The sequence below is a fragment of the Schistocerca nitens genome, chromosome 10 (assembly GCF_023898315.1).
Source record: "Schistocerca nitens isolate TAMUIC-IGC-003100 chromosome 10, iqSchNite1.1, whole genome shotgun sequence".
NCBI lineage: Eukaryota > Metazoa > Arthropoda > Insecta > Orthoptera > Acrididae > Schistocerca > Schistocerca nitens.
The window spans coordinates 27372214-27388037 of NC_064623.1; the positions used below are offsets into that span (position 1 = coordinate 27372214).

Here is a 15824-nt window from a genome sequence, read left to right on the forward strand (position 1 = left end):
GAATGATTTAGAATGATAAGGCAATCACATAATGTTACACTGTACCCTAGACAAGTGGAAAATTGTAGTCTTGTCAGATGAGTCCTGATTTCAGTTGGTAACAGCCAATGGTAGGGTTTGTGTGTTGTGCAGACGCTGTGAAGCCGTAGACTCGAGTTGTCGACGAGGCACTGGGCAAGCTGGTGGAGGCTCCGTAATGGTGTGGGCTGGGTCCTCTGGTCCAAATGAACTGGTGATCGGCAGGAAATGGTTTTGTTTGGCTACTGGGAGACCGTTTGCAGCCAGTCATTGATTTTGTTTCCCAACAACAGTGGAATTTTTATGGATGATAATACACTGTGTCACCGTGCCACAATTGTTTGTGATTGATTTCAAGAACATTCCGGACAATTCGAGTGAATGATTTGGGCACCCAAATTGTTCGACATAAATCCCTTTGAACAGTTACGGGGCATAATTGAGAGTTCATTTTGTGGACAAACTTCTTCACCAGCAGCAATTTCATGATTATGCCAGGGTCTAGAGGCAGCATAGTTCAACATTGTTGTAGGTGCTTTCAACAACTTGTTGCTGCACTAAGCCAACCAAAATGAGGTCTAACACAATATTAAGCAGTATCCCATGACTCATCCCCCCCCCCCCCCAATTCTCTCTCTCTCTCTCTCTGAATGTTGAGCTAATGTGAGAGATGAACAGAAAATGCTAAAAGCAGAGGCTTACTCAATAGTTTCGCTAATTGGTTGATTACCGTAGGAAACTTGTAATGTGTATGCACAACAACATCCGGAAGGAGATTTAATTTTTCTTATCATCCATTTCGATCTTGCAAACAATTTTCAGAAACAAATCATCACTGCATTTGTGTGTGTGTGTGTGTGTGTGTGTGTGTGTGTGTGTGTGTGTGTGTGTGTGTGTGTAAGTACTGTACTGTCATATGTATATGAGCAGTTCATTTTGTGTTTTAAACCTATCTAGTGTGACATTGTTGGTTGGATTTTAAGTAAGGAACATACACTGACTAATAAAATTTTTAGAAGCATATTATGGAATATGTGTACATTGTTCATATTTTGTTCCTGAAGATGATGTGGAAGACCAAAACTGGTTGTAAAATGATAGTAGTTCACTAATCAGCAGTCACTGTGTAATATACATTGTGTTTCATACTAGTTGTTCCCTCTCTTCCTTTACTAGACATGCTGCCAAGCAGCCCCACTAATTTTTCTCTCCTCTGCCCCCTCCCCACAAACCGCTGCTTCCACTCTCCACTCACCCTCGGGAGAAATCTTAATTTGAACATCATTACATTGTGTACTGGCTGCACTTTTGTTTGACTGTGTCATTGACAATTTTGTGTTGTTGTATGTGTGCTGTAGGTTCCACAAAAATAAAATAATTCCGTTATATCTTTTTGTAAGACACTGTAGCAGTTTCGAAGAAATACTATGAGAGTAAAGAGAATTCTGCCATCTATGTCCTACGATAGGAAATCTTTTCCCTAGAATGCATACATTTCTCAGGCAAGGACAACACAGTGTAGAGGTATTAAGAGGCGATTGTTGTAGGTTGGTGTGGAGTTGACAATTCTTATGTACTGGTTTCCATCATCGTGTCATGGTTACTTCAGGACTATGGTCAATATTTTATGCATACAAGATCATTTGAAGGAAAACAGGAATTATTTCTTGAAAGTTGTCCAGTTGGCCAACTAAAAGCAGCCTTGACATTTCAGGGAAGATTCTAATGAGAGGGGTTGTCACCGTCATAGGAACTGGTGAAATTGTTACAGATATCAGTGTCAAATTCTGTACTAAAATTATCTTAATAAAATGGAAACAATGTGCCAGATATGTTGTCTTTCTTATAGACTGTGACACTATTATAAAGCAATTGTAAAACAAGCGAAGGACCCAAGTGAGAGGTAGCAGTTGGTACTGATTAATCCCCAAAGCAGCTGAATTATGTCCATTCACAAATTTTATGAGTGGCACTTTTGTCATTTATGTCATCAAGAATCTGTTGCTGAAACCACCATTACTTGTATGAGAATCCACTAAATTGTGAAGAAATTGACATTGAATGACTGACTGACTTGGGAAATTTTCATCGTTCTGTAATCGGTGTTAACATCTGACTTTATTTCGTAAATTACCGAAGAAAGTTACGGCAATTTGACTGACTGTGGACATTAATATTTTGTTTGTGAAGGAAGCTGTTGACGTACGGATTATTCTGCAACTTGTTCAGCTGTATTTATAAAGTGGTAGTGAAAGTTTGTGTGCTCCTCAACGAACAGTGGCTACCATTTTACTCAGGTGTTTCTTTGTACAAGTTAATGTAATGTTACACTGGAAGACTCGGAAGTATATATCAATACAAAATCAACTCAACCTGTGTAAATTTTTTTCTCTGATGTGTCATTGTTATTATTTTAGCATAATAATCCATTATTGCGGAAAGTTGTCAGCCTCTGTTGTAGGAAAAAGACTAGAGTTGAAAATGTACTATTTTTCTTGCATTTTGTTTTTACGTACTTTCATTTTTTTTTTAGTTGTTTCACACGCACATGGTATTTTGTGAAAGATCAGTTTTGAAATACTGATCTTATATTTTCAATTTTAAATTGCCGTATTATTTTATAGCAGATACAATCACTTGCTGAGGCATTTAATGCTGCCTGCACGTATTGTTCCATTTTCATGGTTACTCAGTCTCCATTTTCAAGCTGTAGAATTTTGTGTAACTGTGACACATTGTATTCAGCAGTAGTTCTGGCTTTCCAATAACTTAGATTGTTATGAAGTCAGTGAAAGCACAAATTGTACATCATGATTAATGTATCTTTCTGAAAACCTGGTTGAACCTTTCTCTCATGTGCTTTTTTTTTTACACCCATTTCCATAGCAGGTTGTGAAAGCATGCTAATGTGGTAATATTGGACCCGAAAATTATTTAGTGTGTGTGTTTATGGAAAAACTTTGTCACAATTCGTTGGCCAACAATTGTGGAAAAGGTGATGGATTAAAATTCCTTTTATCATGGAGTTGAATCAAATTCCTCTTGGCAGTCTCCCAAAATGTGGTGGCTTTCGACACTAGACGGTCATCACGAGGAGGAGGATGATTAGAGGCAATGAGCAATAGCCTCTTCCTTCCTAATGTCTGCAGTCATATACAATGCACCGAACCAGCACTTATCAAGTTGCCCACATACTACGAATACACTCTTGACTTGCAGTAGACCAACAGGGCCCACTCCACTAAGAACCAGTGAAAGTAGAATTGCAAGTTTCGAATGAGGACAAATGACAGTTTTTCCTAGTACAATTTCTATATTGAAATTTGAGGAACATTTCATAAGGAAGTCTTTCCCACTCATGTAAAAGCCTGATTATTTTTCACAAAAATGACTCAGTATACCACTTGCTGCAAGTTTGTTTAACACTTTAAGTGACTCTGGTAAATATATATTCCACAGGTAAACAACTGCAATTACCACATATAATTGGTTTTTCTCCTGATTGGTTGGTATGAATAATTATCATGCTATACCTTACAAAAAAATTTAAAAGTCATAAGAAATTGGCCAGGTGTAAATTGCTACTGCCAAAGAGTACATTCAGACACGTATTTCAGTCTGATGTTGAAAAAAAAAAAATCCTTTTGTCACTTAAATTGGCTGTGAGCCAGTTCTCGTATGTTCTCTCAGCAGTTGTGCACCATTGTTTGTTCACAGGTGATAACAAGCCGATTTGGCAAGTGGCCGAGGAGCGAGAGGAGAACAAATGTCGGAACAAGGAAAATGTCCCTTACGGCGAGTACGGAGGATGGCACAAAGCTGCCAAAGTGGATTCACCGACGGTGACGACGACACTCAAAAACCTCGGTGCCCTCTACCGGCGACAGGGCAAGTACGAAGCGGCAGAGACCCTGGAAGACTGCGCCCTGCGCTCACGCAAGGAGGTGAGCTTTGGCACAGATTTTTTAATAAAGTTTTTGTGTTCCATCACCCAAATATTCCAGTGAAGTGGCAAAAGTTATGAGGCAGATGACATTTTAGTGTGTTCCTTGTAATGAATAGGGTTTATTCTACAGCACTGTGCAGTAGGCCATTTTTATTCCAGTACGATGTTAAACAGTTGAAATTAAATGAAGTGTTGATGTATTGTATGTTTAAAAATTCTTTTAGTTTGTCCATTGACCCATAGAGACAGTCTCTCTACTCCCTTACTGTATTGAGTTGAGTAGGTACAGTATTGACTTCACTATTTTGTAATTCCTTTGCTGTATAATTGTGTCATCAAATGCTAAAACAGATTGTGGGGCCTTGAGATTTAGTTCTTTGTCAAACACAAAGTTGTATGCTACACCTGGAATGTTAATTCTAAATTGTAGAAAATCAGCCAGTGAAATAGTCCTGGATACAGCATCAAATAAAACTCAAAATATCAGAGGTTTATCTCCCACAGTGCCAATTTTTAAAGTTTTTCCTGTTTCTATAACTTCTTTCATCTTGGTGGATATTTTTGTTTCTTCTTGCACTACACTGATTTCATGCATACATTGATAACATTAAGTAAAGTTTTTCTCAAAATGCATTGAATACACATTTATTCTTAAAGCTGCTTTATTAAAGGCATCTTATGTGGAATAGGTATGCTGCATTAATTGTGGCAGTTTGTCGTCAGGTAGAGACCCCGCTGTTTGCCATTGCTAGGTGTTGGGAACACTCTTACTTGATCTACAGAGAAACATTTCAGCTATTGCTATTATAGTAGTACAGTAGTGAAATGTTCTACCTGCACTTCTTACAAATGAAGACATGCTCTCCATTACCATACCACACTTTTCATTTAATGTACTAACCGTAGACAGTTTCGAAATCTACAGATCTTTAATTAATGTCATCACATAACTGAAACACTCGTCAAAAATAAAATAGTGTGATGGGGGAGCATACATGTGATCACACACTTTTTATTATGTAAGGTGAGACGAGTAACCTTATCCGTCCTGGCACTTGGAGGAGGAGAAAATTTGGATTTGGGAGAACTGTGTGTGTGTCGTGTGACAGAAATTGATTTGTTATTAAAGACTGTGTGGAGTGTGTCACGTGGCTCAGACACTGCAGTTGTTTTTGAAACTAGTGGTGGCATTGGTGTTGGCCTTGCAGTGTCCTGTGGACTTGCCTACATTGAGGGCGGTGATGAGGAACTTGGCTCTGCTGTACCACGGACAGGGCAGGCACGGGGCTGCCGAGGTTCTGGAGGAGTGTGCAGAGCAGACCTACCTCGAGGTGTGTTCAGCTCTGTTGTGGATGTGGTGGTGGGGTTTGCCGGGGCTTGCACAACTCTCACTTCACTTCACTTCACCTCACCTCGCCTCACTTTACTAGTCTTCGTGCCCCTTCAGGGGTTCGTGTCTGGAACTGTGTCTGATACATGTGGTCATTGTCTGTCTGAAATCCTCAGAAAACATAACTGAGCACAAAGTTTTCTCGATTGTAACATCCCTTACTGTCAAGGATGTTAAAAAGGAGGGGATGAAATAGCTCGACTACAGTGAATGGTTGTTTAGTGAGAAGATGCTATTTACAGTAGTATGCAACTTTGAGTGGCAAGTGAGTTTTTCATCTGATTAACTACTGTAGGGAACAGCTTGCAAGCTTCACTGCGGCAAGCTGTGGGCACTGCTACTCCATTACATGTGTTCATTTGTCTGCAGTTTGTCACACTTACTTAAGCTACAGCCTTGTGCCCAATATTGTATTTTTAATTACGTCTTGAAAAGCAGAAACTTAAGAGTACTTGCTTCTACAGATAGCCACAATAGTTAAAACAGTAGCTATTCTTATTTTGTTTAACTTCAAAATTAATACACTAGCTTCAGTTGCTGTTTTTCTGCAGTTTATCTTTCACGTTTCTCAGGTCACAATGAGACATGACAGTTCTTTTTGCAGTTTAACAGTTTGTCTGCTGTGACTGGTTTTACCAGATAGTGTTAAGAGTTCACTTTTTGAAGCAGCAAATATCAAAGAATGAAAGTCTCCTAAGATTAGACCTTCACTTTAATACATTTTGTGAAAGAATAATTTCATTAATAGATATGAAAAACTGTTTTCGACCTAGATTCAAATGTTGGTTCACTAACCTTGATTAAAGTTAAATGATTTAATATAAATGCCTCCACGAGTTCAGTCTTTCCCTCCTCTCCATATTTGTCCAGTTGAACATTTGATGACTTTCTTGCTCTCAGCACGAACAGTGTATCAACTCTTTGAAATTACTGTAATATAAGGTGCTGTACATAAGTTCTGTTTTTGTGGTTGGTAGACCATAGCTGAGCATGAGATCAGATTAGCTGACTGAAGATTGCATTGGACTGTTACATCGTTATTATTTTGTTGTTGTTGTTGTTACTGCTGCTGGTGGTGGTTAGCAAAAATAAAAAGGGAACATGAAATTTGGTATCTTCATGTATATATGTATGTATGTATGTATACTGGCAGGATAAATGTCTTAGAGAATCTATGTAGCCCAGTTCCTTCAAAAGTGAAATTGTATATGCTGCATTAGTTTAAAATACTGTAAATACTTTTTTCTTTCTTTACAGTCCCTCAAGTAATTTAATACAAAAAACACACACAATAAGGCATTCTAGTGAAGACAGGGAAGATCACTATTTTTGACATGTGCATAATAAATTGATGAATTTGTGTTGTGTGTAGTACCATATCTGTGTAGAGCATATTGCCCTTTGCACCAAATTTTCATGTAGTTACATAGTGCATTACTTTCACATGGCAACTTAAATTTGTGTAATTGGTATATAGTGACTTGAAGAATAAATCACTGTTCGGTATGTGTGCATGTTCTCGTTAAAAATGTTTAATGTATTGTTTTTGTGTCACATAACTTCAAAAATTAAATTTTCAGTTAGATTTAACGCTTCCAGATTTTTCACACACACAGAAAGGTAGCTTCGAAGAAGTAGTTGTTGTTGTCCAGGTCAGCACACTATCCCGAGAGATAGTGTCAGAGCTGTCCTCGAGTCAACAGCACATGGGAAACTACTTCTCTTCACATCAGGGAAAGTTGTCCGCTACAGACACGAAGTTGTGGGTACTTGTAATCAAACTTGGGGCAGAAACTTACTGGCAGATTAAACCTATGTGCCAGACTGACACTTGAACCCGGGACCTTTGGCTTTCACAGGTAAGTGTTGTACTGACTGAGCTACCGAGCACAACTGACAACCTGTCCTCACCGCTTCAATCCTGGCAGTACTCCATCCCCTACCTTCCAAACTTCACTGAAGCTCTCCTGTGAAACTTGCAACACTAGCACTCCACGAGAACTTCTGTGAGGCTTAGAAGGTAGGAAATGAGATACTGTTAAAAGTTAAACTGTGAAGATGAGTCGCGAATCGTACTAGAGTATCTCAGTTAGTAGAGCACCTGAGCACCTGCTCGCTAAAGACAAAGGTCCTGAGCTAGTCTCAGTGTGGCATACAGTTTTAATCTGCCAGGAAATTTCATATCGGTGCACACTCTGCAGAGTGAAAATTTCATAATAGATCCTTGTGACAAACTGTGTACACTTCGACAAAATTGCGCTGTTCTACTGTGAACAAAAAGGCTGCTAGAAATGGAATAAGCAAAAATAAAATATTTTACAGCTGTCATCTACTTCAATCTTTCCTTTGCATAAACCAAAAGACGAAACTCTGACCATTTCCTTTCTGTGGATGATTACTTATATACCCACACAAAATCTTTGGCAACACAAGTGCCAGAAAATGAAATCGCAAACAGAAATGTAAGTAAATGCATTAGTATATTACCTAATCATGATATCACATAATGTACACACTATAACAGATTTATCCTTCCACACAGGTTTATTTTTTGATTCTTAACCCCACTGGTACACACAGCTAATGTACATAACCTATCAGCTGATGTATAAGTAACTGTATAATGCACCTGATGATGGCAGCATTGTGCTAATGAAACATTAGTAAAAAGTGATGGCAGCAGTATAAATTATTCCACATTATCATATAATACAGTTGCAGACCTCAAACAGCATCCATATAACATGGATGAATTTTTAAAAAAATTAAACAAGGAAAAACTCCGTCATCAGATATCTCTCTCTCTCTCTCTCTCTCTCTCTCTCTCTCTCTCTCTCTCTCTCTGTGTGTGTGTGTGTGTGTGTGTGTGTGTGTGTGTGTGTGTGTGTGTGAGAGAGAGAGAGAGAGAGAGAGAGAGAGAGAGAGAGAGAGAGAGAGAGAGAGAAATTGTCTCAGCATTTGCGTGGAGCGATATAGGGAAAACATGGAAAACCTAAATACAGATGGCCATCTGAACTGTCATCCTCCCAAATGCGAGTCAAGTATGCTGACCACTATGCCACCATGCCCAGTTGATTTCTGTTCTCACATTGGATGATGCTATAGAAAAATTTAGATTTTAATTCAGTTTGGAGGAGTGCACAATCTTTGAGAAAGTTTATCAAATGAAACTGGTAAGAAACTGGAAAACCGTATTTTTGGAGGCTAGAATGTGCTCAAGTGTAACTGTTGTACTGCCTTTCTTATGTATTTGACATTTAAAAGAAGTGGTGCCAAAAAAATGATCACACTCTGGTATTAGCATTCTCTTAAGTATAAAGGAAACTAAACAGTTAAGTGAAAAGTCCTTGTGATATTATGCATATTGAAGGTAGTATTCAAACTGATTTGGGCCTGAGTTAATGTAAACTGTTTTGTGAGTTTTGGAAAGTTAAAAATTACTTGCAACCGTTATTCTTCTGTAATCTTGTCTCCTGGGAATGTAACTTACAAACATGGTTCATAAGTCTCTGCCTTGTGTTGTGGACTCGTGGTTTTAATCTCTTCCCTGTGATTATTGGCATCACTTTTTGCAATCTATTTCTTCACACAGGTCAGTAAGCTACAAAAACATGGAGAATGTTCAGATCTTCACACATGGGAATAAACGACCAAATGAATGTACAGGTTGCAGACTCACTACAAACTATAAATAGTCACCTTTAATATCCAGTCAAGACTGCCTTGTTGTTGCTGATGTAATCTTCAGTCCAAAGACTGGTTTGACGCAGCTTTCCTTGCTACTCTATCCTGTGCAAGTCTCATCTCCGAGTAACTACTACAACCTACATACTTCTGAATGTGCTTATTGTATTTATCTTTCGGTCTCACTCAGTTCTTTCGCGAGTTCATGTGTGACACACAAGGGGCCCTGAGCTATTGCAGCCAATTCTTCCTTCCCTGGCTGCATTTCTTTCACCCTGACCCCCCCCCCCCCCATCCTCACTCCTTCCCCGTTGCCACCACCTTCTCCTCTCTCGGTGTTCTGATTGACGTCAACCTGGCTATCTACAGGTTTCCTGTATTGGTTACAATTTTGTTCCTTTTGCCTGTTCTTTCATCTCCACTTGAGGTTTGACCTCCACTTGAAAATTTCCTGTTCTTAGTGTGAGACTAGAGGAGCTCCCTCCCTAGCATATATGCTGTGGATTCCTCTTCCTCCTTCCTTCCCCTCTCCCCCTACCCACTTTAGCCCCGTCCATCCTGCTAGGTCACCAGCACGTGTAGCCAGCCCGTGTGGTGGGGCTGTTATGTACCTATATGACTGAGCCTCCTGACAGCACAGCGATTGCACTATTGATACCAGAGTTGTTCCCTTCCCACGTACGCCAAGGAGTGGTGCTCATCCTCTTGGAGCATCAGAACTACCGGCAACGACCACTGTGCCACACCACCCTTGCTGTGGCTGGATGGCACCTGTGGGGAGAGTCCCTGGTCTGAATGGGTGGTATCAGGGCAGATGCTTCACGCATGAAGCGTATCGAGCTGCAGAAATCTGACAGTTCTGAAACAGCTGTATTTTCGAATGGTGAAGAATCGTTGAATGCCGCTTTGTATGACCTGGCTACCTTCCCTTCCCTGGCTACACTGTGGGAGGAGGGTCAGGTTCGTTCATCTTGGGATAAAACCCGTTCCCCGTTACCTCGTCTGTACTAGGACAGATTGGGACACATTCACTGCCACAAAGCCGTTGTTTTTTGTGGAAAATATCGAGGACAAGTTTGGTGAAGTGGAGTCTCTTATCAAGATGTGGTCAGGTTTCCTGTTGATCAAAGCTTTTTCCGGCACCCAAACCGCAGCTCTTCGTGCCTATGATCGTCTCGGCACTGTTCCGGTGTCTATCACTCCTCACCAGTCTCTGAATACGGTCCAGGGAGTAATTTTTGGTAGGGACCTCATTCTGCGAACTGATGAGGAACTCTGGGATAATCTGGAGTTGCGTGGCATTCATTTTGTTCGACGTGTGCAGAAGGGTCGCAGACACAACTGCACCGATACTGGCACCTTCATTCTGGCTTTTGAGGGGGATACCATCCCAGAGAAAGTCAAGGTTATGTGCTGCAGATGTGAACTGAAGCCATACATCCCTCCACCTATGCGGTGCTTGCGTTTTGGGCATATGTCTTCCCGCTATACGGTGGACACACCGTGTGGTGACTGTGGTCACCCACTACGTGAGGTAAGCCCCTGTGTTCCGCCACGTGTGTGTCAGTTGTGCTGACCTCCACTCCCCTTGCTCGCCAAATTGCTCGGCTTACAAGAGAGAAAAGAAGATCCGAGAATACAAGTCCCTGGATCAACTGCATTATGCAGAGGCTCGCCAAAAGTATGAGAGACTCCATCCATCCAGTCTCACTATCTTCAACTTTTGCCGCTGTATTTCCTCCTCCTCCTCCTCCTCCCTCATCCCTACCCCAGCCCCGTCCCTCTCTCCCCTTCTCCCCTCCATTTCCCACGACCTCCCATCAGGCAGCCGCTCCCCCTCCCTGGCCAAAGAAGTGCCCCCCCTACTTCAGCACCTGCTGGAAATCGGGCTCCCTCCTGGGACACCTCTACCCGGTGTCTCTCGGGCCAGAAGACTCTTCCCACCACTCGGCCACGAGGCACACCATCTGTGTGCCCTAGGTCACCCACTCTCAGTTCCAGATCTAGCAGAAGCCTGTACTCCCTCTGTGCCCTGCCCTCCTCCACCTCAGAAAAAGAAGAAGAAGAAGAAGAAGAAGAAGAAACAACAAATCCCATGACAAGGCACCCCCCAGAGGTGCTATCTCCTACCTCGCAACCTGAGTCTGACATCTTATTTACGGATGTCACCCCATCCTTGTCGGTGACGACTACTGACGGAGGGACCTGACCTCCTCCTCAGCTTCTTTCGTCTACCTTGCATTCTTGCCACGTGATCGTCCTGTGGAATTGCAACTGATACTAGTCACCTACCGAAAATGCAACGTCTTGTCTCCTCTTCTGCGTTCTGTCTTGCTCTTCGAGAAACGCATTTCTGTGATGACCGCCCTCCAACATTTCGTGGTTATCGGCCGTTCTGTCAGAACCATGCTGGTGGGGTCTGCACTTTGGTTCGCTCCAATGTCATTAGTGACCGGATCCCCCTACGTACTAACTGGGAAGCGATAGTGGTTAGGGTGCAAACGACTCCGGCAGTCACCATTTGCAATGTCTACCTCCCTCCAGGTAGGCCACTTCCTTCTGTTGCCCTGTCAATGCCCACGATCCACTGGGGGGTCACTTCAATGGGTAGGGGTATCTTAATTGACCAATTTATCACGAGCCTCGATTTGTCTCTCAAGATTGTTCCCCTACTCTCTTCAGTGTCGCTCGTGGCACCTTCTCTGCTATCGATCTCACGATCTCCCCCAGTACCCTCGTGGTTTCCCTACATTCCTCGTCCCGTGATGACCTTCGCGACAGTGACCACTTTCTGGTGATTCTATTGTTCCCCTGCTGCCGCCAGGCAGACACGCCCCCACATTGGGCATTCCGCAGGGTCAATTGACATTCTTGTACGTCTGCTGTGCACTTTGACACCTACCTCTCAAATTCCATTGATACAGTCATGCAAGGTACGTCTGCCACTATTCTTCGTGTTGCTGGCACTGCTGCCCCCTGTCCACAGGTCCCTCTCGTCAACTGGCACCGTGGTGGACCGAGGACGTTGCAGTCGCTGTCCAGGACCGCCGACAGGTGCTGCAGTGATTCGAGTGACACCCTTCACAGACCAATCTCCTCACTTTTAAGTGTCTCCGTGCTAAGGCTCTTACCTTATTAAGTGGAGTAAAAAGGAATGCTGGGAGTGCTATGTTTCCTCCCTCGGGACATGTCTCTCTTCGTCGCAGATTTGGTCCACCGGGTCTGGGCCACCAGCGACAGTCAGCTGTCCAGAGTCTGAACCTCCGTAGAGCTCTGTGCACCGATCCGTCGGTCCTCGCAGAACACCTCGCGACACGCTTCGCAATGGCACCGTCGTCGTCTTCCTACCCTACTACCTTTCTCCGGCAGAAATGCGGAGTTGAACAGACGCCCCTCTGTTTCATCCCGCATCGTGTCGAGCCGTATAATGCACCCTTCATTGAATGGGAATTGGTGCCGGCTCTTAGTTCTTCTCAAGACACGGCCCCAGGTATAGATTCCATCCACAACCAGACGATCCAACATTTGGACATTCCCCACGGCAGCAGCTCCTCAGTTCCTAACCGCATTTAGCTCACGGGTGCTTTTGCGCCGCAATGGCGAGACAGTATAGTTATCTCCATCCCTAAGCCCGAGAAAAACCCAACATCTCTAGACAGCTACCGCCCAATTAGCATGACGAATATACTTTGTAACCTACTCAAAAGGATAGTCAGCTTCAGATTATGTTGGGTACTCGAATCTCGGGGTCTTCTGTTCCCATATCAGTGTGGCTTCCAGGTAGGGCGATCTCCAACTGACCATTTATTCTGATAGCAATCTGCCATCTGACAAGATTTTACTAGCTGCTGGCACCTTGTTGCAGTCGTCTTTGACCTACATAAGGCGTATGACACGGCTTGGCGCCATCACATTTTAGTTACCCTCCAGGACTGGGGCTTCCGTGGTCCCTTTCTGATTTTTATCCACAAGTTTTTATTTCACCGGCTGTCCCGGGTTCGAGTTGGCACTTCATTCAGTGCCCCTCAGATTCAGGGGAGTGGTATCCTTCAGGGTTCTGGGCTGTGTGTCGCACTCTTCCTCATTGCCATCGATGGGCTTGTGACCTCTATTGGGCCTCTGGTTAGCCCGGCGTTGTACGTCCACAATTTTTGCATCTCGGTAGCGTCTGCCGAGTGCTATCTCCGAGGCACCATCCGACGGGCCTCTGTGTGGGCCACAGCCCACGGATTCCAGTTTTCTCCCTCGAAAACACTGGTTAGGCATTTTTGTTGTCGACTCACAGTACACCCCGATCCAGAACTTCATTTAGGTGCCCAGCTCCTCAATGTTGTAGCACAGTCCGGTTTCTTGGGCCTTATTTTTGATAAGCTGACATGGCTGCCTCACATTCGGAAGCTAAATGCTCTCTGCCTCCTGGCCCACACGTCTTGGGGTGCAGAGCGTTCCACTCTTCTCCATCTTTACTGTGCTCTGGTCTTGTCCAGACTGTATTATGGTAGTCAGGTTTATGGCTCAGCAGCTCCTTCCACTTTGAAACTCGCGTGACCCTGTCCGTCATTGTGGGGTGCGTCTGGCTATTGGTGCCTTTCGCATTAGTCCTGTCGATAGTCTCCTCGTAGAAGCTGGGATTTCCCCTCTACACATCTGACGGAGCCAACTCCTTTTTCTTACGCAATCGCCATTCGCCAATTCCCTGACCGTCCCGTGTACCCTGTGCTCTTTGCCAGCGAGGGATGTCTCCCTTCTAACACCCGCCCACGGGTGGGGTTGCCGGTTGGCATGCATCTCCCTCCCCCCCCCCCTGTCGGATCTCCCTCTCCACTCTCTGGACTGCACCCCATCTTTTTCCTCCCGTACCCCCCTCGGATGGTGCCTAGACCACGGATTAGGACCGATCTATTCCATAGTCCTAAGGTCTCTGTCGCTTCTATGGTTTACCAGCTTCTCGTATGTGCCATCCTTGCAGAGTTCCAGGGTGCCACCATCTTTTACACTAATAGTTTTAAGCCAGTCGATAAGGTGGGATACACTTTCACATCTTCTACTGGCTTCAAACAGCATTTGTTGCCAGGATCCATGTAGTGTGTTCACAGCAGAGCTTCTAGCCATTCACAGGGCCCTCCTTTTTGTTTCTCAGGCCTCCCTCCACAGTGTTTTAATTTGTTCAGACTCCGTGACCAGCCTGCTGGCAAGTGACTGACGCTACTCTCGTCGCCCTTTGGTATCTGCTATTTGTGACCTCCTCTCTGCACTTGAGTGTGCCGCCTGTTCAGTTGTCTTTCTCTTGGTCTCAAGTCGTGTGGGCACCCCAGGGAATGAACTGGCTGCCTGTTTGGCTAGAGAAGCAGATACTTACCCCATTTCTTTTCACGATTCCAGCTGCAGATATGTGGGTCTACGTCAAATCTCTATATGCCCCAAAGTGGAATGCCACCTGGAGCGCTACTGTTCATAGTAATAAACTCCGCACAATGGAGGAGTCTTCTGCAGTTTGGCGCTCTTCCTTTTGCTCCTCTCAGGAGTAGTCCACCGTTATGCAATTTATGCGTTGGTCGTGCCCGGCTCACCGATCGTTTACTCGTGTGTAATGACCGACCCCCCCTCCCCCCCACTATGTGATTGTGGAGCCAGACTGACAATATCTCACATTGGTGCAATGTCCCCTTCTTTTGGGCCTTCGTGTTAAGTGTAGTCTTCCCGATACCTTAAATTTAATATTAACAGATGATCCACAGATGGTTGAACTGGTCCTCAGTTTCCTCCACAGAAGTGGTTTTTGTGGTTTTTATTTCCAGATATAAGTTTCTACTTTAGTCGTGAAGCACGGGCAGGTTGGCTGTGGTTGGGACTTCTTTTACAGTCCTCTCGGTCTGTGACCCCGTGACTGCCCCCCCCCCCCTTCTCTCTCTCTCTCTCTCTCTCTCTCTCTCTCTCTCTCTCTCTCTCTCTATATATATATATATATATATATATATATATATATATATATATATATTTGGTCTCACCTTTATGCTTTTACTGTATGTGTTTAATGTTCACTATTTTATAATTGGACTCGGCTGACTGGATCTGTCCACTTTTAGCAGACCCTCTTTCTTCTGTGACTTAACTTTGGAATCGTGGGACTGATGACCATGCCATTTGGTCTCATAACCCCTCACAATCAATAACTCAATCTCACACTACAATTTTTAACCCCCCTCCCCGCCTCACGCTTCCCTCCAGTACTAAATTGGTGATCCCTAGATGGCTCGTCTTACCAACCAATCTCTTCTTTTAGTCAGGTTGTACCATAAATTTTTCTCCTTAATTCTATTCAGTACTTCCTCATTAGTTACGTGATCTAACTATCCAATCTTCAAAATTCTTCTGTAGCACCGCATTTCAAAAACTTCTATTCTCTTTTTGTCTAACTGTTTAGTGTCCATGTTTCACATCCATAAATGTCTACACTCCACACAAATAGTTTCAGAAAGGACTTCCTGACTGTTAAATCTATACTTGATGTTAACAAATTTCTCTTCTCCAGAAACACTTTTGTTGCCTTTTTAAGTCTGCATTTTATACCTTTTTTAGACTGCCTTAGATTTATAAATTCTGACTAGCAGTGCTAACTGACTAAAAAAGTGACTGTATTAACAAATAAGAACTGCACTCTGTGTGGGGCTCCATGAGCAATGCCTATTTACAGGCATGTATATTACGGAATTACAGTTTGGTAAAATACTAAGTTATTGCATTTTATAAGTTATATGTTTACGTAGACAGGAAAGTTAAAAGGGA

The 15824-nt window shown here is 43.3% G+C and overlaps 1 protein-coding gene across 6 annotated transcripts in view; it reads left to right on the top strand.

Annotated features, from left to right (window-relative positions):
- LOC126210295 (kinesin light chain) overlaps nt 1-15824 on the top strand; it is a 424978-nt gene that overhangs the window by 363291 nt on the left and 45863 nt on the right. For all 6 annotated transcript variants that reach the window (XM_049939489.1, XM_049939487.1, XM_049939491.1 and 3 more), the window contains one exon: nt 3736-3962. In XM_049939489.1, the coding sequence (XP_049795446.1) occupies nt 3736-3962 (227 nt within the window). The remainder of the gene's footprint in view (nt 1-3735; nt 3963-15824) is intronic.